At 42.0% G+C, this 24036-nt stretch overlaps 1 protein-coding gene and 1 pseudogene across 1 annotated transcript; both read right to left on the bottom strand.

The window, feature by feature from the left end:
- Positions 1-10175: 10175 nt before the first annotated feature.
- On the bottom strand, positions 10176-19469 carry LOC129813344 (zinc finger FYVE domain-containing protein 1-like; annotated as a pseudogene).
- LOC129812866 (rho-related GTP-binding protein RhoV-like) lies at positions 17150-23516 on the bottom strand. The gene is made up of 3 exons (XM_055864808.1): positions 21692-23516; positions 21512-21570; positions 17150-21391 (listed from the first exon to the last, which is right to left on the bottom strand). Exons 1-3 carry the CDS (start codon positions 21849-21851, stop codon positions 20945-20947), a joined length of 666 nt encoding a protein of 221 aa, XP_055720783.1. The 5' UTR covers positions 21852-23516; the 3' UTR covers positions 17150-20944.
- Between the last annotated feature and the right edge of the window lie 520 nt (positions 23517-24036).

The following is a 24036-nucleotide window of genomic DNA, read 5'->3' on the forward strand; positions in this document are numbered from 1 at the left end:
CGATGTAAGCTGGTTGCTGGCACCTGCAGGCCTGTTTGAGGGACAACTGGACAGAACATATCAGAATTCTTGGACTTCAGCTGAGACTCTCCTTCCCCATCCTTCAAGGAAAGCTCCTTCTTTACACTTCCTGTTAGGCATGCTGCTCTCAAGGTGTCTCTCCATTTCTCTCATGTTGTGTGGTATTGCCTATAGATGACCCTGACGCTCTCCTGCTGGGTTTTGCTAACTTGCTAATGTTAGCTAAGTGCACTACCAGTAATACCGTATATCCCGGTGTCATGACGTTGCCCTGTTGGTGAGGTTTATGACCCCCATAAATACCTTTCCCCCTTTCCTCTCTCTACTATACAGATTTGACTCTTGGAAAGCCCTTTGTTAACATAGAAAGAGTCTGGTAACATCAAAAGGGTGTGGAACGGAACTGTAACGGGTGTCGTAATCCTCCTCCTCAAACGAGGAGAGGAGAGAAGGATTGAAAGACCAAAATGCAGCAGGTTGTGAATACATAATGAATTTTAATAAACAAGACGAAACTAAACACACAAAGAACACTTGATACTTTGCAAAACAACAAAACGAAGTAAACAGACCTGGACACGAACTTACATACAACGTGAAGAACGCACGAACAGGAACAGACTACAAATACCTAACGACAATGAAACAGTCCCATATGGTGCGCACATACACTGACACGGAAGACAATCACCCACAAACAAACAGTGAGAACACCCTACCTTAATATGACTCTCAATTAGAGGAAAACGCAAAACACCTGCCTCTAATTAAGAGCCATACCAGGCAACCCAAAACCAACATAGAAACAGAAAACATAGACTGCCCACCCAAAACTCACGCCCTGACCATCACACACATACAAAACAACAGAAAACAGGTCAGGAACGTGACAGGAACCATATTTTGGTAATCCAACCAGTTGAAAATATCTGTTTTTACTTAAAGAATATGATGTCAGATCAGTTGTCGTCTGAGACATTATTACTAATGATAGGATGACATTAACTGTATCTTGGAAAGTCTACACATTCTAGTTATTAGATTCACATGAAATTGTTGTGCAATTTAAATGTTTAAATATGAAGCTATTTGTGAAAAGATGACATGTAATTTTAGCTTCTAAATGAGAGATTTGTTTTCATAAAAATAAACTCTGCTCACTCAAAGGCCCCGCCCAAGTAAACAGACATTGGTTGTGAACTATGAAACACGCCCTTCTCTCCACCACTACAAAAGCACCTTGACGAAAGTTAATTTATGTTCCCGACGACGTGAGGACTGCTGTCCGTACGTTAAAAGGGCTAATATCAACTACAGAACTAAGCCAACCTCAGCGTGAGCTCTGGTTGCGAAAGGTTGAACGACAACAACCTAACGAAATTAGCATTGTGTTCCCGGTGACGTGAGGACTGCTGTACATACATTAAAAAGGGCGATTTCAACGTGGAGGTGATGATCGACATGCTGGAAGGATGAATTTCGACTATACCAGCCAGAATAAAGCATGAGCTTATAGTATGGCAACTTGGTATGAACTTTGAACTCTTATTCACTAAAGAAGTGATACATCCCAGATGTCGAGTTAGCAGCAGCAGCTGTAAATGTGCGTGGCTAGGAAAGGACGGATAACTTCTTCAGAAAGACAGGGTACTACAACGTATCCGTTCTACCACACGACGACGGTACTACAACGTATCCGTTCTACCACCAGACATATTCTTCAAAGGACAAGAGATCTCTGCTGGGCAACCCAGCCTTCCATCTACGACCAATCTATCGGAGCGCAGTTCAGAGTAAATATTTCTTGCATTTTCCTTTTCCAAATGGCCGGTTATTTAGAATGCATAAGATTCTGTATTTACGATAGCATAGCTTCATAAGGTCCGATAGAGACCCAATCCTTTCGTTCCTTAGTCTTCCTGCACTTTCATTCAAACCGAACCCCCTTTCTTTGTGTAACCAGCCATCATATCGGTTCTGGCGCTAGTGATGTTTCCTTTTATTACATAATTAGTACGCAATGTATGATCCATCCTGTGTATATGTAATTCTGTGTGATTAATTAGGTATTTCGTAAATAAATAATTAAACCAAATGTTGTATTGCTGATTCAACTTGTTAGCCAGGGTTCGTGAAGATAACCAAGAATTCTACGACGTTCAGATGAGACTGAATAAGGTGACGATTAATAATTGACTGTTATTGATATAAACGATTACCAGGTCTTTAAGAGTTTATTCAGAAGATAACAGCTCTATAAACATTATTACATGGTGCCCCAACTTTCTAGTTAATTACTGTTACGGATACAGGTATCCTGTGTGTGTGTATCCTGTGTGTTTCTTTTCTCTCCTTCTCCCCTCACAGGTGGCAATCATCATTCCCCAATCAGTCACCAATCAGTCATCAATCAGAAGACACACCTCCTCCTGTTTCCATTACCCTATCACAACCCCTTTCCCTTGGTTTAAAAACCCATTCAGTTTTTTTTTTCTCTAGAGATCGATCTCTTTGTGTGTCTATCTCGCAATATCTCTTTGAGCACTCAGTTGTTTTTTACACCTACAGGTCACTTTGTCCCACCTGTGAGTATTGTTTTGGTTATGGTGTTTGATTGATTGTGGGAAAGGGGGTACCAAGATAAGTTGCCCATGGGCATACACTACCCGTAGGTAAACTTTGTCTAAATACACTAGTTAGAACTGGGCGGACCACCCTCTGTATTTTTGGTTAGTTAGCTAGCTGTTGTTGAAGCAGGTAGACTAACTTAGGGGTGTTTTTGAATGCTTATTATTTCTTTCCTTGGGTCCAGCTCAGCCCCTTTTCCCGCTCCCTCATTACCGTGTGTTTACAAATAAACCATGAGTGTTTGACGGTAGATTTTAAGTTGTCTGTGGTTATTTGTTCTCGCTGTTACTTTTTCACTGTTATAATTTGCATGAGTTGTTACGGGTCTCATTGCCATCCCCCCTAGACTGTAGAGCCAAAGGGATTCGTAACAATTACATTTACATGATTAGTTTATTCAGGTAATATTAATTAGAGAAATCATTTTATAAAATAGCATTTCACATCACTTAATCCGGCATAGCAAAGACAAGACACCGCGTATGAGGGTAAGAAAATCTAGATACTGTCCAACCCTAAACCCAATGCCAGGCTGCCAAATCAACTATTTCATTCCCCTCATACTAAACATTTCTCACTTGTTCCAACTTCCCTTTGATTAAATCAGTTTAATTCAATGTTTAAATTTGCTTCAAGTGTTTGTTTTTTTACTAAAAGTTTGATAGATGGAACGTGGGTGGAGAGTGGATAAATGGGTGTAGATGGGTTTGGCAGAATAACCTTCCCCTACCTCCCTTCCTTCACTAGATAAGTAATACAAGTGAATGTAATTGCGGCATTTTACCTGTGATCCAAAACCAAATATTTTATGAGTTCCAAGCTCTGCTATAATTTTTTTTTTTTCAGAATTACTGCCAGACATATGTTAAATAGAGGTAAAGGCCTGAGCCTACGGCCCACTAACAAATGACCAGCCAAGCCACCACACGCACCTACAGTACACTCCTCTCCCCGCCCCACTTACTTACACACATACAATTCAAGGAAGATCAGATTGTCTCAGGGTAGCATTGCTGATCTAGGATAACTGATCTGGTCCCTCTGTGTCGTTAGCAGATACAGCAACTGAGGACCAGACACCTGATCAACTTCCCATTATATGAAAAGTTACTTGTAATTGTGGAAATGACACAATTGTCTTAATGTTGAATTGTGTCTATTGACTACATTTTATTATAGGGAATATCATTCTGATTCAGACTCCTCACACCTGTTTCTTGGTCCAAAAAGCACAAAATGATTCCAAAAATGTATTTTTTTCATGCCCTGTCCTATGCAATCCTAAAAGTAATCAGTATTGACAACCTCAATGTGTCCTTTCATGGATATAAACAAAGGTTTTTGCCATTCATATTAACATTTCAGAAAAAGGCTTATTTGAATCAATTGCATGTAGTAGCTCTTAAAGTCCTCTGGACAGCAGTAGCGAACAGGAGTTAACCCTGGAGTCCATTTGAGACTTGAATGTAAAGTAGAACCTTGAATTTACAGATGACAAGTGTATTAAACACAAACACAAAGCATTATAAAGAGGCAGTCAGACGTTTGTATCACAACTTTTACTTTTGTTTTATATTTTTCAAACACTTATTGAAATGACAACAGAAATTCCAGCCCAACAAATGATCTAAAATAAAAAATGGTTAGCTAACATTTTTATTTTCCAGTCACTTTCATAGTCTATTCCTTTCTTTGTGCTGCCTACTTAGGCTGTAAGCCCTGAGAATATTCTATGAGGGGGAGTGTACTCCGTGTATGAACAAAAAACAAATCTAAAAGTTGTATACATTTAGTTTTCCATTATTCCATGTCCAATTTTTACACATGAGTTTTTCAGTTTTTAATCTTTGAATTTGAAAAACGAATCTGTTTTTCCACTCCGTTTTGCCTTAATCTAAATAACAAAACATACACGGACCTGTGTCCTATAGGGTAAACTGTCAAAATGATTAGGGTTCTCCCTGTATATTATAGAAAATTGAATGCTGACAATGTACACCAGTTTATTAGGTACACCACCCCCTTCAAGAAAATGGTTCACTCCTACAGACAGTGAGTCGTGTGGCTTGCTATATAAAGCAGGCATACAGGCATCCAGTTACTGTTTGATTGAATGTGAGAATGATCAAAACGAGTGACCTAAGCGTCTCTAGCGACTGAGTGTGGTATGATCATTGGTGCCAGGCGCGCTGGTTCCAGTATCTCAGAAACAGCCGGCCTCCTGGGCTATTCACGCATGAGTGTCTAGGGTTTACCAAGAATGGTGGGACAAACAAAACATCCAGTCAACGGCAGTCCGGTGGGCGAAATAAACTTGATGAGGTTGAAGGAGAATGGCAAGAATCTTGCACGTTAACAGGCGGGCCACAAACAGACAAATAACGGCCCAGAAAAACATGTCTGTTGCAATAGACCATGCTTGTCACGGATGATGGCAGATTGCAGCAGACGACCACATTGAGTTTTACTCATATCAGCTAAAAACAAGAAGCGGCACCAGTTCACTGAACAATTGAGTGGAAAAACATCGCCTGGTCCCGGTACCTGAGCCAGGATTAGGCGTAAGCAGCATGAGTCCATGGACGCAGCCTGCCTGGTGTCAACGGTACAGGCTGGTGGTGATGTAGGCGGAAGGTTTTCCTGGAACATGTTAAGTCTCTTGATACCAATTGAGCTCAAAACTGAGTAAATTATAGACTTCTCAAAGATATTGTGCTTTCTTTCCCCCAATGCAACATCTCATTAGAAATTGAACCTGACTAAATAACCCCCCCCCCCCCCCCCAATAATTATAAACAGCCATGAGCTGATACAACTTTAATAATAATATGAAGTCTTAAAGTTATTCCACCACTAACAGACATTGTGAATATGCAAACATCCACACTTTATCACACTTAATATGAGCACAATATAGTGTTTCATACATTTTCTTATGTCAACAATAGGAGCGTCGATACAAGAATTCAGTATATTTTCTTAATTTCTGTCACAAAGGTGCGTCTCATCTCAAGTAATGGGTTTTGGAAACAGGACTTGCTGGGGACAAATTACATTATCTGGCTATTATTCTGTGCAACACAGACATCAGTTTTATACAATGACATTCAACCAGATAAACATTTTGACAGCAGCCAATGCAGATTCATTGTCATTTCTATACAGGGTTACATCTTAGACAAAAGTAAAAAATTCAAACAAAACACTCCAAAATGACAATTATATCTAAAATTCTTACAGGACAACTATTATTTGTCTATACTTATTTTTTTATTACAAACTCCAATGTAAAGGTAATATGTCTACTGTCATGCATAGCATGCATCCAGGTAAAACTGTTCCCCTGGTTGAACTTTAAAATTACTCTTTCAAAACACACTTCAATAGATCTGGATATAAAGAAGTTATTTGATTAATTAAAGCTTTAACTACATTTCAGCCACATATTCATATAACCATCAAAGATGTGACATGGTTCAGGTAAAAATGCCAGCTGACTGTGCGTATCCAAGTGTCGTATGCAAAAAAACAGATTACAGTAAAAAAAAAAAAAGAAAAGTAAACTCAAAATTACCAAAAAAGTTATTCAGAAAAGCCCATAAAACTCCCTTAACGAGGTATAACATCTCAATGACTAAAAAGCACAAAATATGAAAGAACAAACATGCAATCTTTTTGACAATGCAGTCTTTAGCGTGGATGACAAATAATGCCACAGAAGCAATTGGCTCAAAAGAAATCATTAAATGTGTTAACTGAAATAATGAGTTCATTGTCCAATCAGCCTATGCTTATGGCGATCTGTAGGCTTGCGTTTGTTATGTTAAACTGGGTTAAAGGAGAATCTGCGTGTTCAACAAACAGAAGCTCAACAAGATTCAAACAAATGGAAGTAACTGCCACTCAATTCAATTCTAGTTGCATAATGCACATCAAGTAACAGAAATGGTCAGATATATTACAAAAATACCATCCATTATGAATTAAATAATGAGGTTAAGTACAGATTTTTTTCCCAGGGTTCTCTGTTCAGCTATTGCATTCCACTCCTTGTATGCTGTGTCACTTGCCAATTTGGCGCATGACATGACTTACAAGGAGTGGAATGTTACAGAGACTGGTACCCAGACTACCTCACAATACCTCAAAGGCAATGCATCTCTCAGACTTTCAAGCTGAACAAACGTTTTCTACAAAAGTTTATTTTCCATATCTAAAATCCTGAATTCAGTCTTCTAGCATCATTTCATACAACCATTACCTCCATGTAAACCAAAGAGGTTGTCTACACAGAAACAGTTACCTGAAATGCTATTTGCAGACCAAATATCCTAAATCTAAACCTAATGTTGACAAAAACAGACCGGTTTAAAAATGGGATCTATGGATGTTCATGCATACCCAAATCAAACCTTCAGTCCAGTGTTCTGAGGAAGGAGGGCCAGTCCCATTAAAGGTCGCCAGGTTTCTGGTTGCAGTTTGCACAAACACGGACACGGTGGTCCCAGCCCCGCAAGGGGCCTGGCCGACGCTCTGGGGAGCATTCGTCACACACGTCTTGCTCGCAGGCACGACAGTGGTGCTTTGACAGCTTGGCAGTGAAGTCACGATGGCAGATGTGGCAGGAGAGGATATGTGGTCAGGCACCCAGTAGGCAAGACGCGCAGCATCCTTCACTAGGCCTGAAGAGAGAGTATGCACACAGTGTAGAAGGACCCGGAAGTATGACGTAGGATGACGTCACTTGTACATCGTATAGTCAGTGGCATGAGATGGAGAGAATTAAATAATTGAAGAGAAGGAAACAGAGCAGTAACCCGCAAACGAGGCAGAGGCCGGAGCAGGTGAAGTACTAATCAGAGAAGAAGCAGTTGTGGGCTATGAGCTCATCAGAAATCTCCCCATTGAAGCGCTCACTTAGGCCATAGACAGAGAAGAACAACAGATCAGAAGTTACATTGATGTAGTCTGATCAGATTGTTCAAACAGTGTGAAAGTAAAACTAACGGTCACCTATTGAATAGCAACATTTGTAACTTTGTATGTACTTGATTTTAAGACCCCTTTAATGAAGATCAAATGTTCTAGTAGACAGAAATGCTAAAACATTCCATTCTTGAACACAGTTTGACACCCTTATTTGACTGTCATGGTTTCAGTGTTTGCCTTATGTAAATGTGAGCATGTTTGAAACCAGTTTACAGCCAGATGACTGAGCTATCCAACACTTCCCACACTGCCCCTACTCGGATGGTATCGCGCCGTCCCAACTTTCGCTCTCTCTCCCCCGCTACTCTCTCCTCTTCCATCCTATCATCTCTTCCCTCTACCCAAACCTTCTCCAACCTATCTCCTGATTCTGCCTCCTCAACCCTCCTCTCCTCCCTTTCTGCATCCTTTGACTCTCTATGTCCCCTATCCTCCAGGCCGGCTCGGTCCTCCCCTCCCGCTCCGTGGCTCGACGACTCATTGCGAGCTCACAGAACAGGGCTCCGGGCAGCCGAGCGGAAATGGAGGAAAACTCGCCTCCCTGCGGACCTGGCATCCTTTCACTCCCTCCTCTCTACATTTTCCTCTTCTGTCTCTGCTGCTAAAGCCACTTTCTACCACTCTAAATTCCAAGCATCTGCCTCTAACCCTAGGAAGCTCTTTGCCACCTTCTCCTCCCTCCTGAATCCTCCTCCCCCCCCCCCCCCCCCTCCTCCCTCTCTGCAGACGACTTCGTTACCATTTCGAAAAGAAGGTCGACGACATCCGATCCTCGTTTGCTAAGTCAAACGCCACCGCTGGTTCTGCTCACACTGCCCTACCCTGTGCTCTGACCTCTTTCTCCCCTCTCTCTCCAGATGAAATCTCGCGTCTTGTGACGGCCGGCCGCCCAACAACCTGCCCGCTTGACCCTATCCCCTCCTCTCTTCTCCAGACCATTTCCGGAGACCTTCTCCCTTACCTCACCTCGCTCATCAACTCATCCTTGACCGCTGGCTACGTCCCTTCCGTCTTCAAGAGAGCGAGAGTTGCACCCCTTCTGAAAAAACCTACACTCGATCCCTCCGATGTCAACAACTACAGACCAGTATCCCTTCTTTCTTTTCTCTCCAAAACTCTTGAACGTGCCGTCCTTGGCCAGCTCTCCTGCTATCTCTCTCAGAATGACCTTCTTGATCCAAATCAGTCAGGTTTCAAGACTAGTCACTCAACTGAGACTGCTCTTCTCTGTATCACGGAGGCGCTCCGCACTGCTAAAGCTAACTCTCTCTCCTCTGCTCTCATCCTTCTAGACCTATCGGCTGCCTTCGATACTGTGAACCATCAGATCCTCCTCTCCACCCTCTCCGAGTTGGGCATCTCCGGCGCGGCCCACGCTTGGATTGCGTCCTACCTGACAGGTCGCTCCTACCAGGTGGCGTGGCGAGAATCTGTCTCCTCACCACGCGCTCTCACCACTGGTGTCCCCCAGGGCTCTGTTCTAGGCCCTCTCCTATTCTCGCTATACACCAAGTCACTTGGCTCTGTCATAACCTCACATGGTCTCTCCTATCATTGCTATGCAGACGACACACAATTAATCTTCTCCTTTCCCCCTTCTGATGACCAGGTGGCGAATCGCATCTCTGCATGTCTGGCAGACATATCAGTGTGGATGACGGATCACCACCTCAAGCTGAACCTCGGCAAGACGGAGCTGCTCTTCCTCCCGGGGAAGGACTGCCCGTTCCATGATCTCGCCATCACGGTTGACAACTCCATTGTGTCCTTCTCCCAGAGCGCTAAGAACCTTGGCGTGATCCTGGACAACACCCTGTCGTTCTCAACTAACATCAAGGCGGTGGCCCGTTCCTGTAGGTTCATGCTCTACAACATCCGCAGAGTACGACCCTGCCTCACACAGGAAGCGGCGCAGGTCCTAATCCAGGCACTTGTCATCTCCCGTCTGGATTACTGCAACTCGCTGTTGGCTGGGCTCCCTGCCTGTGCCATTAAACCCCTACAACTCATCCAGAACGCCGCAGCCCGTCTGGTGTTCAACCTTCCCAAGTTCTCTCACGTCACCCCGCTCCTCCGCTCTCTCCACTGGCTTCCAGTTGAAGCTCGCATCCGCTACAAGACCATGGTGCTTGCCTACGGAGCTATGAGGGGAACGGCACCTCAGTACCTTCAGGCTCTGATCAGGCCCTACACCCAAACAAGGGCACTGCGTTCATCCACCTCTGGCCTGCTCGCCTCCCTACCACTGAGGAAGTACAGTTCCCGCTCAGCCCAGTCAAAACTGTTCGCTGCTCTGGCACCCCAATGGTGGAACAAACTCCCTCACGACGCCAGGACAGCGGAGTCAATCACCACCTTCCGGAGACACCTGAAACCCCACCTCTTCAAGGAATACCTAGGATAGGATAAAGCAATCCTTCTGCCCCCCCCCCCCCTTAAAAGATTTAGATGCACTATTGTAAAGTGGCTGTTCCACTGGATGTCATAAGGTGAATGCACCAATTTGTAAGTCGCTCTGGATAAGAGCGTCTGCTAAATGACTTAAATGTAAATGTAATGTAAAGCTATAATATCTACTACCTGCAGGGCTTTGAAGAAGACGACTGGGAAGCGGGTGGAGTTGTTGTCCAGCAGCTGCTCCAGGGTGTGCTGCAGGCCACCAAAGTCCTTTGGGTGGCTACAGGTACGCGTGCCGTGGTACAGGATGGAGCTGAAAACCTCTGGGAAACGGCCCAGCTTCCTGAAGCGCTCAAGCAGCAGCCAATCCACAGACTCTGAGGAGTTTCCTGTCAGAATGAGAGAATGAAAAGGTGATAAAATGGAATAGGATGAGAAGACAGACTTAACTTTGAGTTGATATATAACCCCTCATAAAAGGACATTTCACTTCAGATCACTTTGATCAGGGGTCTTCAACCTTTTCTAGATCAATCAAAACTGAGATGGAAGGTGCCTCACCAAAAATGATTTCTTAGAAAAATAAGTCAAATTTTACTCTAAAGGGAAACATTAAATGGATAGAAAATCAATTTGTACAGTATAACAGCCACATACTTTGAAAGGAAAATGATACTAGATTACGCAAACTGCTTGACTGGCCAACTAACTGGTCACACCGTTTCAAAACAGCTCTGTTGGAATGACAATTACTAGTCTTAGCGTGTCAAAGGGTCAGCAGGGTGAGTAGAGATTCTACACCCAAAATTATCAAATTACATGTAATATGATCTTCTGTAGCAACACTCATGACAATGTGGATGAATATACTGTATCCCTAATGTTTCCACTGTCAAGGAAGGTGAAATAAAATGAGACTGATGAGAGCAGAAAGTAACCACACCAATGTTCGATTTGTGTACACTATGGTCAGTGTTGATTACAGTATTTCTTAGTGCTGACCTGAGCCCAGCAGCTTGGTGTGGACGGTCTCATGGAAGATGATGGCCTGCCCTAGGGTGGACAGAGGCACGTCCAGGCTACAGCGGGCAGTAGTGGCCTTCAGCTCCTTGGTGAAATGTTTCAGGTAGGCGTGCGACCCGTCGCCCAGGAACTTGAAAAGGTCGTCATGGAGGCGGTCGGCGTGGTATATGATGATGACGGAGATAGCTAGCATCTTGAGCAAGGGCCGTGTTCTGTGGCCCTGGTTGGAGCTGTTACCCAGTAGGACCTCTGTATCGATGACCACCACCTTGTGGATGGGGTCAAATGCCGCCCTCACCCCCACTGTGCAGGACTCCTGCGTGGGGGGAGGTCTTGAACACCTCCCTGCCCATGAAGAAAGTGTGGTTCAGAGTGTAGGATTTGCCTTCTCCTGTGTTGCCGAAGATGGACACCACCTTGATCAGCTTGTTGGGCTTGCAGTTAAATATCTTCACAGACGCACCTTCGTCCTTTATCTAAAAACAGGGAGTAGTGTTGGCAGATGAGGTGAATTCATTTCACAAAAGGGTCGTTACATTTGAATTCAATCACTTTTTGGCTGCACCCCTTTTTGATTTGAACGAATCTTTCCATACATACTGTAGTTGCCCATGGTAGAAGTGGTCAGAAAGGGACGTTTTTGACCTGAATACCAAAATATTCAGGAGAAAGAGGTGCTTAAAGTTGACCCATTTTCCAAACCCAACCATAGCATAAGAAATCAATTTCTTAATCAATGAAAATATTAACAGCTGGGTTTGATATCATTTAAAAACTTACAATCAGTGTTGTCAAACTATACTATACATTCTTCCAACATGTATTTATCAAATAATAAAGGTTTTCGTACATTGTAGTTTAGACCCTAATTTACATAATCTGAAGTGTTTGTGTTGTGCCCGCCCTCAGATGTGTCTCCAGTTGAAACAGCATACTCCTGAATACAGGGTGGTTGACATAAGTCTACATTTAAAAAGTACTGTACCCCTAATTTGTTTTTTACCATCCTGAGTGTAAGTTTTCAATATAAAATGTAACAGTTTCTCTTTTCCAGTGATGAAAACATGGACGTCTCATGGTATGGTGGGTATGCTAAATGGGTCAACAGAGCATTCGGAAAGTATTCAGACCCCCCATCACTTCGTCCACATTTTCTTACGTTACAGCCTTAATCTAAAAGGGATTTTAAAAATACTCAATTTTACATGCAATACCCCATAATGACAAAGCAAAAACTGTTTAAAAAAAATGTCTTATTACATTTACGTAAGTATTCAGACCCTTTACTCAGAAGCACCTTTGCCAGCAATTACACCCTCAAGTCGTCTTGGGTATGACATTACAAGCTTGACACACCTGTGTTTGGGAAGTTTCTCCCATTCTTCTCTGCAGATCCTCTCAAACTTGGATGGGGAGCATCGCTGCACAGCTATTTTCAGGTCTCTCCAGAAATGTTTGATCGGGTTCAAGTCCTGGCTCTGGCTGGGCCACTCAAGGACATTCAGAGACTTGTCCCTAAGCCACTCCTGCGTTGTCTCGGCTGTGCCATTAGGGTCGTTGTCCTGTTGGAAGGTGAACCTTCGCCCCAGTCGGAGGTCCTGAGCGCTCTGGAGCAGGTTCTCATCAAGGATCTCTGTACTTTGCTCCGTTTATCTTTCCCTTGATCCTGACTAGTCTCCCAGTCCCTGCCGCTGAAAAACATCCCCAAGCATGATGTTGCCACCAGTATTCTTCACCATAGGGATGGTATTGGCCAGGTGATGAGTGGTACCTGGTTTCCTCCAGACGTGATGCTTTGCATGGAGGCCAAAGAATTTCAAACTTGGTTTCATCAGACCAGAGACACTTGTTTCTCATGGTCAGAGTCCTTTAGGTGCCTTTTGTCAAACTCCAAGCGGTCTGTCATTTTACTGAGGAGTGGCTTCTGTCTGGTTACTCTACCATAAAGACCTGATTGGTGGAGTGCTGCAGAGATGGTTATCCTTCTGGATGGTTCTCCCATCTCCACAGAGGAACTCTGGAGCTCTGTCAGTGACCATCGGGTTCTTGACCACCTGCCTGTCCAAGGCCCTTCTTCCTCGATTGCTCAGTTGGGCCGGGCGGCCAGCTCTAGGAAGACTCTTGGTGGTTCCAAACTTCTTCCATTTAAGAATGATCAAAATTAAATACAATTTTAGTCACATGCGCCGAATACAACAGGTGTAGACCTACATACAAGCCCCTAACCAACAATGCAGTTGAAAGTCTGGGTAGCCATTTGATTAGATGTTCATGGAGGCAACTGTGTTCTTGGGGACCTTCAATGCTGTAGAAATGTGTCTCGACACAATCCTGTCTCGGAGCTCTACGGACAATTCCTTCGACCTCATGGCTTGGGTTTTGCTCTGACATGCACTGTCAACTGTGGGACCTTATATAGACAAGTGTGTCTTTCCAAATCATGTCCAATCAATTGAATTTACCACAGGTGGACTCTCTTCAAGTTGTAGAAACATCTCAAGGATGATCAATGAAAACAGGATGCACTGGCGCTCAATTTCAAGTCACATAGCAAAGGGTTTGAATACTTATGTAAATAAGGTATTTCAGTTATTTGTAAAAATTTGTGTAGATTGACGAGAAAATCTAAAATAGATTAAATTAATAGTTAAGGCTGTAACGTAACACAATGTGGAAAAAGTGAAGGTCTGAATACTTTCCGAATGCACTGTGGAAAATGTTGTTCAAATCAAAAAGGGGTGTGGTCAAAAAGTGATTGAAATAAAATGACCCTTTGGTTGGATACAAAACTGACAGGACTTAAAAACTCAAAGGCCTTTGACTCCCTTCACTACCCACCTGCATCGCCTCGTTTGCTTCAATCAGAAGAAAACTGAAGACTTTCTCCAGAAGTTTTGCCTTCGGGACTTCTGCCTCATCTACCATTTGGCTTAAGTTGATCTCTGCAGGTTTAAATTGAGGGATTGATTTGACCTCTATGGTTTCCGGCACAGGGAGGGAGTAGACCTCTGTAGGTTTGGGTGGAGGAGGATAGGCAGAGTTAGTGCTTATTGTTACCTCCATTGTGGGTGCTTTTCAGACACTGTTGGCACAAGTTGAGTTTGCAGTTCTGGCAGCTGATGAGAGACCTGTGGCAAATATTCCCAATAGCAGAGTGAAAATAAATATTAAATCAACTTGTTTTATTGATAACGGGGTGGCAGGTAGCCTAGTGGTTAGAGCATTGGGCCAGTAACCGTAAAGGTTGCAAGATTGAATCCCCGAGCTGACAAGGTAAAAATCTGTCGTTCTGCCCCTGAACAATGCAGTTAAACCACTGTTCCCAGGTAGGCCGTCATTGTAAATAAGAATTTGTTCTTAACTGACTTGCCTAGTTAAATAAAGTTTAAATTTAAAAATAAATACACATGACCATATTTTGTGCTATTGTAACGGATGTGAAATGGCTATCTAGTTAGCGGTGGTGCGCGCTAATAGCCTTTCAATCGGTGACGTCACTTGCTCTGAGACCTTGAAGTAGTGGTTCCCCTTGCTCTGCACGGGCCGCGGCTTTTGTGGAGCGATTGGTAACGATGCTTCGTGGGTGACTGTTGTTGATGTGTGCAGAGGGTCCCTGGTTCGCGCACGAGGGGACGGACTAAAGTTAAACTGTTACACTATATAGGCTACACAATCCTTTGAACATAGAGAACTTGATGCAAGTAGACTTAACAAGGTTGTATGGTGCTCCTTTTACCTTTAAAAGGGTTCAGGTCCACTACTAATTTCAAAGCTTATTAGACAACACAATTAATAATGTCAAAATAATGTAATTTCAAACAGTAACATTACAGTGAGGCAATCTGGTTGAATATGTTCTGGCTATTTTAAGTCAACCTTCTCTTGACAATAAAATACACTATCTTTATGACTGGCTTCATAAAAATTATGGGTGCGTTTGTAAATTCACTCTACTCCAATTTCAGAACACTCCCGTCAGTGTGCCAGAATAAAGAATTTGGCCGGTATCGGTAAATGTCGGCAAAAAAAGCGTAATTAAATTGTTTCCAGCAGCACAGAAAGTCACCAACGCACTTGATAACATGAAAACAACCTAACCTGCTCTGCTAGGGCGAGTAAAATGGTTAGAGTGAGGTGTTCTCTCGTTTGTGTCTGGAAGTAGCTAGCAAGCTAGCCAACGTTAGCCAGTTAGCTTGGGTGCTTGACTGCCGTTGTGAGGTCACAACGCTCGGATCAACCCTAATCATCCACCTGAGCGTCCAGCGTGCGCTCTGAATGCTCCGAGACTAAAACACTCTGAATTTAAAGATCGGACAATCTGACAATGCTTTGAATTTAAGATCGCCTGAACACATCCTAAATCAAATTTAAGTGCCAGAAATAGATATTTTACAATAATGTCCAGCAGAGTAAGGCAGAAAATTCAAATTTACACAATAAAGCAAGTGTTTGGCAAGAGAACTTCCCTGATACATAATGTGCAAACTGGCACCAATATTTTAAACCACAGTTGGAAGAACTAGCCAGCTGTTGAGCTAATTTACTTGCAGGAATCAAACAAACCACTAACCGTGTTAGCTACAGTAGCTGGCTAGCTCGAAAAGAAAACCTAGATGACGTTAGCTAGCTTACAGCTGCCTTACTTTAATGTTAGTTGTGCAAAATATAACAGTACATTAACTAGCTGCCTGTAGCTAGACATTTAAAGCAATATGTTGTTTAAAACAACGTTATTCCGTCAATGTGACACAACCTAACAATAACAAGTTTCGTCGGACTAAATAATATGTTTAAAGTTACACAAATCCGAATCGCCCTGTCTGAAATAGCTAAAGCTAGCTGTGTTATCCAAGCTAGTTAGCCAGTTCAGGTAAACACGTCAATAATAACTATAGCCAAATGCTAGGATAACAGTGGTTCCATCAACAAAATAAAACATACTGTAACGACCCTGGGTTTATAAACGTGGATTTCGACTCTGCCGCTTGAGCATGCTTTTGCAGCACAGTCGGTTTTCGAGCTGGAATTTGGGCTAGAAGGTTGAGGGTCGGAGACCTGCTCCCTGCTGTTTCATTACAAGAAGAAAAATTGCACAATACGTTTCAGAAGTCTTTAAAATATGTTATTGCGTTGAAATCATTCCTAGCTTTGTCATTGTTCTGTTCATCACCAGCCCACTCCTTGCGGATTTCTGAGTGCTATGTTGTTGCATGTTAAAATCAGATGATCAGATTATTTCGAGTTGAGGGTCAGGGGAGGGTATAATGCGCATGCTGGGAAATTCAGTTGTTTTGAATAAAACAAGTTAGCGTTGTAGTCATAAATCTATCAAATTTGTAATTGATATTATTTGCATTAATATAAATAAACATAAAAGCTGAAGAACATTTGCACATCCAGGTACTTTCCGCAGGTGCTGGAGTTGTAGGCAAACTCATGGAAAACATGGTGGCCCTCAAGTTTTACCTCAATGAACGTCCCCCTAATTCTTAGAGGGACTAATGCCACAGCATTATGCTGTGGGATGTTTTTCAGCGGCAGGGACTGGGGAACTAGTCAGGATCGAGGGAAAGATAAATGGAGCAAAGTCCAGAGAGATCCTTGATGGAAACCTGCTCCAGAGCGCTCAGGACCTCAGACTGGGGCAACGGTTCACCTTCCAACAGGACAACAATCCTAAGCACACAGCCAAGACAACTCAGGAGTAGCTTTGGGACAAGTCTCAATGTCACCGAGTGGCCCGGCCAGAGCTCGGACATTAACCCTAACGAACATCTCTGGAGAGACCTGAAAATAGCTGTGCAGCAACGATCCCCATCCAACCTGACAGAGCTTGTGAGGAACTGCAGAGAAAAATCAGAGAAACTCCCCAAATACAGGTGTGCCACGCTTGTAGCGTCATACCCAAGAAGACTTGAGGCTGTAATCGCTGCCAAAGGTGCTTCAAAGTACGGAGTAAAGAATCTGAATAGTTATGTAAATGTGATATTTCAGTTTTAAATTTTTATTGAAAAATAAATAAAGCAATTTAATCCATTTTAGAATAAACTGTAACATAACAAAATGTGGAAAAAGTCAAGGGGTCTGAATACTTTCCGAATGCACTATAAATATTGACATTCCTTGTGTATGATCATATATTTTGATTCATTAAATGTTCATTCTGTGAACCTTATATTTTTTACGTCCGTTTCAGGAAGTGATGTCACTGAGTACTTCCCCTACATGTAGGACCTTCCAACCCCACCCGGGATATAGATACCTGATAAAGGGTCAAAATGTTATAAATAAAATAATCTGGGAGCATGAGCAACAGTGTGCATATTTTATCATTAAGATATTGGATTACACAACCTGAATGTATTGTTAATCTGTGGACAGAATTACCACGAAAACTATTCGTTATAAAATGTGTATGTTTGCACTACTAAAAACTCAGCAATGTATGTATGATTCAGTACATCAACACAACTTTAGAGGGCAGTATATAACTAATTGTTCAAATCCTTGGTTCAATTTAAGAAATTCCAATGGATTGATTATATCAGTGGGTTTGAACATTTCCATCATGTAATTCTGGCAGCACGAACCCACATGCACAGTTTAGTGAATTATACACTTTCAAATAGATGATGCAAATTCTGATATATACACACAAACACTTTACAAATTGGTCTTTTGACCAATCAGATCAGCTCTGAAAGAGATCTTTTGTGATTGGTCAAAATACCAATGTGGAAAAATGGATCAGAATCCGTCTGCCTGTGTAAACGTAGCCCTATTTCTTAACCTTAGTGGCTGTGGTTACCCTCCAAAATAAAGTAGGCTATGATTAACCCCAGAAAGTGTGTGTGTTCTCTTTTTCATATGGAGGCATCATCTGAATTGCTGTTTTTAAATCAAGTTGATATGTTTGTCCTGGGAATGTGAATTTCAGCACAGACATTTCTAAGATGATTAACTTGTACTAGATTTTACCACTCCTCCATTCCAAGTCAATTCCACCAGAATCATTTGGATTTGTGCACAACACAGCCTAAGGGAAACAAAAGTGTCGGGAGTATCTCCCATAATCAAATATATATTTACTGATAACTAATATTCCAAAATAATGATTTTTCCTTTTGCAGATACAGTTTCTAGTCACCACATTGTTTTCTACTAGAGAAGCCTTTGTGAGTGAGGAAACCATTGTTATCAGAATGCTAATTACTACCTAGGAGAGAAAGCAGGGATTCACCCCACTATACATGTTAATGGTCTCCTTGACGATGTTAAGGAATTGACAGATTGATTGATCCAACAGAAAACGTTAGAGGTTCATCAAGGGTGTATTCATTACACCGATTCTGTTGCAAAACATTTTGCAACAAAGTTTACTCTAAACAGAAAATGTTATACAATGAAAACGAGAGTTTGCATTGGACAAATTCAGGTAGGTCCCTCCCAGTTGCGTTCCGTTTTCTCTGTTTGCTTCCGTTTGGTTCTTAAGTGTAAATATTTTCAGTTACAAGGCATAATGAATACACCCCAGATCTCAGCAGTGTGCTAGGACAAGAGGCACTTATCTAGTTTGACAGGCTCCAGAGATTGGATATATGAGACGTCTCATTAACACAGCAGGGTAAGGAAATACAAAATTCAGAGAAATTACAACTTCAGGCAGCGGCATTACTTCTTTGGTGTAATGGCATTCTCACATTTTGTTCATGCATGCCGCCACCTACTGTGCGGTAGTGTGTGTTCAATCACTTTACATGTGTTATATAAACATTTTTAAAAGGCAGGGGGATACAAATGTGCACCACACACACACACTATTTCACAAAAATAAACATCTCAAAACATAACTTCCGCAGTACAATCTCTTACACCCAGGTACTTATCTGCAGCTGCCACCTACACTCATTAAAAACCCACTTCTCCATTCCACTACTTTGATCCTATCTGCTCCTGCCCATGTTAACGGCCTGGGAGGACAGGAGACACCCCTACTCAACACACCCTGTAACTCTTCTGAAGTCAAATCACATAAACCCCAAATCTTCTCTGCAGCTACCTCCACAACATCTATGTTATTTATGTTCCATTTCTGCGGTACAGTTGATAACCATTGCTATAAAATGCTAAGAAACCAAACTTACTGAAGCATATACAGTATCACTCGTTGGGCTATCCCCCTCTGTGATGGCACAAATCTACTACTCACTTAGATCCTCTCAGGATCCTTCATCCTTGACCCCTCAAATTTCTTCACTGCCTCAGCATAGGACACCTTCTGCACTACTCTGACCACTTCAACCTGCCCCTCTCACAACGGACACTAACCTGCCCCTCTCACACCGGACACTGCCAATCCCCAGGAACACAGCCACCCTTACATGACACACAACTTTATCCAGTAGACACATTAGGCCTTGTATGCAGGCTATATAGTATAATCACTCAGTAGTTCAATTGTTGGCTGCTTTATAGCACATTCATTTTACCACTTATCATACAAATAAAAAAGATGTTCCGTCTTAAGCAAAGCACTTTGGCTTTTTTCCAGGGCTGTAATCATTACGCCGACTCCGTTGCAAAATGTTTTGCAACGGAAAGAAACAGGGAGGGAACGAAACAGGGAGGGAACAAAAATGTTTTGCAACGGAGTTACTCCAAACGTAAAAGATTCTATTGGACAAATTCAGGTAGTTCCCTCCCTGTTTCGTTTGGTTCTTAAACAGTTTCCGAAATGAATACGCACAAGGTTTCTAATACCCAACAACTGTGCACGTCGATGTAGTACTCAGCAATCGATTATATATCTATTATGACTTTCCTCTTTCCAAGGCTTACACCAATTTGCTATATTACAAAGGCAAAGGGAACAGCTTTAATGGAGAGGCTTTGTCTTGTAAATTGGAGCCTCAATGTGACAGCAGGTGACCGTAGTCCCTTGTCTGTGAGCTGGGTAACAAAACTCTGTGGTGAGAATATTCTCAGCTCTGTCTTTCCCTCCGTTTGAGGATTTACCTCAGACTGTTGGCCTCCCTCAGTGATCAATGGACCTTACCATAAAATGGAGCTCACATGTTAACAGTAAATTAATATAAGGTCCAAGGCATTAGTGAATATAATTTTCTACAACTACTCTAATGAGGGCCCTAAACTAATCTACATTATCTTTATATTTTTAAATTGAACCATTATTTAACTATGCAAGTCAGTTAAGAATAAATTCTTATTTACAATGGCGGCCTCCCGGTGAACAGTGGGTTAACGGCCTTGTTCAGGGGCAGAACGACAGATTTTTACCTTGTCAGCTCGGGGATTCGATCCAGCAACCTTTCGGTTACTGGCCCAATGCTCTAACCACTAGGCTACCTGCCAACCCATTCTTGATTTTATATTTTCACATTTACAAACTCCTAATTTCTTCAAATAAACAAAAAAGTTAACTTAAAGTGAAATGTGTAACAAGACAAGTAAACGTGACATAAAACGACAAAGCAAACATTGTTTGAAACATGTGGCTTCCACAAGAAGCATATATGGCTAGAAGATATTCACATTCTATAAAGCCTACAAACAAAATACTTGACTATGCAGTGTATGCGCTAGAAAAGTGATAGTCAGGTCGCAAATAGGCCGTGACACCAACTGCAATACAATGCTGTCTGAATCCTGTGAAAAAGAAAGACTTTCCGCAGTGCATACAATGGTGGAAGGCTATCACAGGTTGCTGTGGGAACTTTTGGCTTTTGAGCTTCAATAAGCACAACATATCTGACAACTTTTGTCCAGAATAACTAACTCTTAGTAATCCATCCAACTGCTACTGCCACCCCCAATATTCAACAGCAGAGGGTTTTGTGTCCTGTATTGAGGTAGTGATGCCATTAGATCACATGAAGCAGAATAACTTCTTCCACCCCACACTAGAAAAAGTCTTTGCACGATCAAATAGTTTGAGCTTCTTTGCTTTCTCACAGGCCTTGTGCTTGATGGCAGCAAAGATAGCAGAGTCAAATGCTTCTTTGAGGTTCTTCTGGGTCAGTGCGGAACACTCCACATAGTCGTGGGCTCTGATCTTCTCTGCTAGACGCCTGGCCTGGGAGTTCACCACTGGCTTGACCCTCAGCTGGTCCAGATGGATAAGGATGCTAACATCATGCCGGAGGTCAGACTGGGTCCCCACTAAAATGATGGGTGAAGCAGAATTGAAGGTGCGGATCTGTGGGATCCATTTTGAAGTGATGTTGTGGAAAGACACTGGGTTGACAACACTGAAGCAAAGGATGAAGACATCTATTTGATTGTAACACATGGAGCGAAAATTATCAAACTCCTCCTGCAGAAAATAAGGAAGCGGCAGATTAATTCATGGTATAAATATATATATTCACTGTAGCCTACATTTAGTGTTGCCATAATGTATTTGGTAGGCCTACTCATGCATTGGCCTAGTTACCTGTCCTGCAGTGTCCATCAACTGGATTTGTACTGGAATCCCATCTACTCTAACCAATCCTGTAGAATAGAGCACATTTCACCACATGCATTCTCGAAATCTCTTTCACTCGCCCAAATTACTGCCAAAGGAAAATTGTTACGGTACAGTATTTAAAGGATGCACAAAATTGCAACTCACCGGTGAAGACGTCAAAGGCCGTCTGACGGTATTCGTTTGGGTATCCATTTGAGATGTAACTTATAATCATGCTGGTTTTCCCCACAGCACCATCCCCAACCAACATACAACTAATGATTGGCTCATTGTGCTTTTCTTGAAAAGCATCAGGGGCCTGCATAATCTTATCTCCGCTACTGCGTTCACTATCTGGTGGAATTTCAGCAAAAGTTTCAATTCTTATCCAACAGAACTATCACTGTCTCATCCTACATCAAAGCGCACATGGTGGAAACAAATGTAGCGCATACTTTGGCACCTCCAGTTTGAACGAACAATGCCGCCCAATCAAGTTACAGCCCTCAATTCAACGCAAACTTATTTTCACAAGCTTGATTTGCATAGTCACTCCTACAGCGGCCATCGGCCACTTAACAAAATACCAAAATATGGGCCATTGTGGATCGATGGCCTGGATACTGTATGAATTTCAGCGCGAAAGGCTACCTAAATCAAATCGTTCACATACCTACCTCTCCGACCAAGGTGCACGAGTTGAGACAAACTGAAGTGAAAAGGTAATTTAGCAACTCTTAGTGGCCAGTGGAAGCTGATGAGGGTTTCTTTATTGTTTCGGATATTTTTAGAAGTTTACAGAGATAATTGAAGGAGGCTTTTATATATTTCAGAAATAGCCTATGGGTTCAGGGACCAATTATAATCGCAAAACAAAATGATGGTAAATTAGTTGCAAGGTCAGGTGAACACATCAAATCAAATTACCAATGAGAGAGTTCTATTGTATTCTAAAATAAATATGGGTATGTGACCAATAACATTTGATTAATATCTGATACTGATGGTTTGTCGGGACTGATGATTTGTTTACATAGCAGGTTAGGAGAATGAACGTAGCCAAAGATGATCTATGATATAAGATAGGCGACTAACCGTTCTAACAATGGAAATACATGTCTGCAAAGGCGGGAGGACGCGGGATCATTATAGCCAATAGAGTGGTGAGGAGTAGCTTTAGTGTCCGAAAGTAATTTAGCCATTCATTGTAGTCACTGCGATCTGTAGAGTTGCTATTTTCTCGTGTCATTCCTGGACTGCTCATAATTAATAAAGTCAAATTTAATCAACAAGTACGATAGTCAGTTGGGGAAAAAATAAGTATACAAGACTGTGTACATATCTGGCTGTGTTAGCAAAATCACTACATATCCCATCGAACGAAGCGGGGAGAGGCTCACAGTTCAAAGACCAGTCAGAAACGTCCTAACGCTAACCCTACGGCCAAGACGCAATGATGTCCTTCGCCACCGTTGTCTTGCAATAGATACCTCGAACCAGTCATGACTATTCAACAAAACAATACTTATTTTAAGTTTATTTCCGGCGAATTGATTGGTTACATTATTGTTTAACTAACAATGGCGTTTGAAGTTGAGAGTGCAGTATATATGAAGTTTGACAATAAGCACCAAAACTAGCATAGTTAGTAACATAGCTAGCTAGTTTAGCCATTGAAAGAGGAGAAAAGAGTTCGAACGTAATGCGCATGTGGGCCATCACTAGGCTAATTCAGGAGACCGATTGTAGTTTCTATGCCCTGATATCAGGAGCTGGCGGCGAAAAGTTTGATGAAACAATTCAAAGACTGAAACGAATAAATCAGATTACTTCTATTTAAGTTGATAAAATCGATATACATCCCCAAAATCAGCTGTAACTGTCAATAGTAAAACCAATCTTAAAACGATGTTTGAGTACGACCAAATAGTTTTCTAACTAAACCAAGATAGACTATAGCTTGTCGTCTCAAATGGGAACAAATGAGTCATAGAGGGCAGAAGACGCAAGGAGGTGGGCAGAGCCAAGCACGCTAGAGATATCCTATTGGTGCGTTCTAGTAGACATCTGCATATTTCCGTTAGTAAAAACATACTCTGAAGTACAATGTGCAATAACTCAATTTGCCTTTGCACTCCTAAACCGCGCGATTTAAAAAAACTTTTGCCACGGGTAAAGTCTACAAACTTAGTCCACTCTGTTCATAACGAATTTTATTTTTGGGAACAGAAAACTATTGAGATTAAATGTTTAATTGATGAGAAAATGTACAGAATGTCAACCAAAATCTCGTTCCATCTTCTCCAACTGCCCTTCAGTGGGCTTCCTCTGGGTAGTGAGTGGAAATCACAATTACACATCTAGTGAAATATCTGTCTCGTTGTTCTATCTGTGGTACAACAATAAGAGTCATAATACCCATAAAACCTAGTGGTCAAACAAGAAATGGTTCCAATCGTTTTTCCACCATTAATTTGTCCCATAGGGATTTTTAGAAACATTTCAAATAA

This window comes from Salvelinus fontinalis, chromosome 16 (assembly GCF_029448725.1).
Source record: "Salvelinus fontinalis isolate EN_2023a chromosome 16, ASM2944872v1, whole genome shotgun sequence".
NCBI lineage: Eukaryota > Metazoa > Chordata > Actinopteri > Salmoniformes > Salmonidae > Salvelinus > Salvelinus fontinalis.

Bases quoted from the DNA above. Each gene is read 5' to 3' on its own strand.
- LOC129812866 (XM_055864808.1), bottom strand. From the start codon at position 21,851: ATGCAGGCCCCTGATGCTTTTCAAGAAAAGCACAATGAGCCAATCATT. The intron at 21,571-21,691 runs GTGAGTTGCAAT...TCTATTCTACAG, and splicing joins GGCCTTTGACGTCTTCACCG to GATTGGTTAGAGTAGATGGG. The intron at 21,392-21,511 runs GTAACTAGGCCA...TATTTTCTGCAG, and splicing joins TGATGGACACTGCAGGACAG to GAGGAGTTTGATAATTTTCG.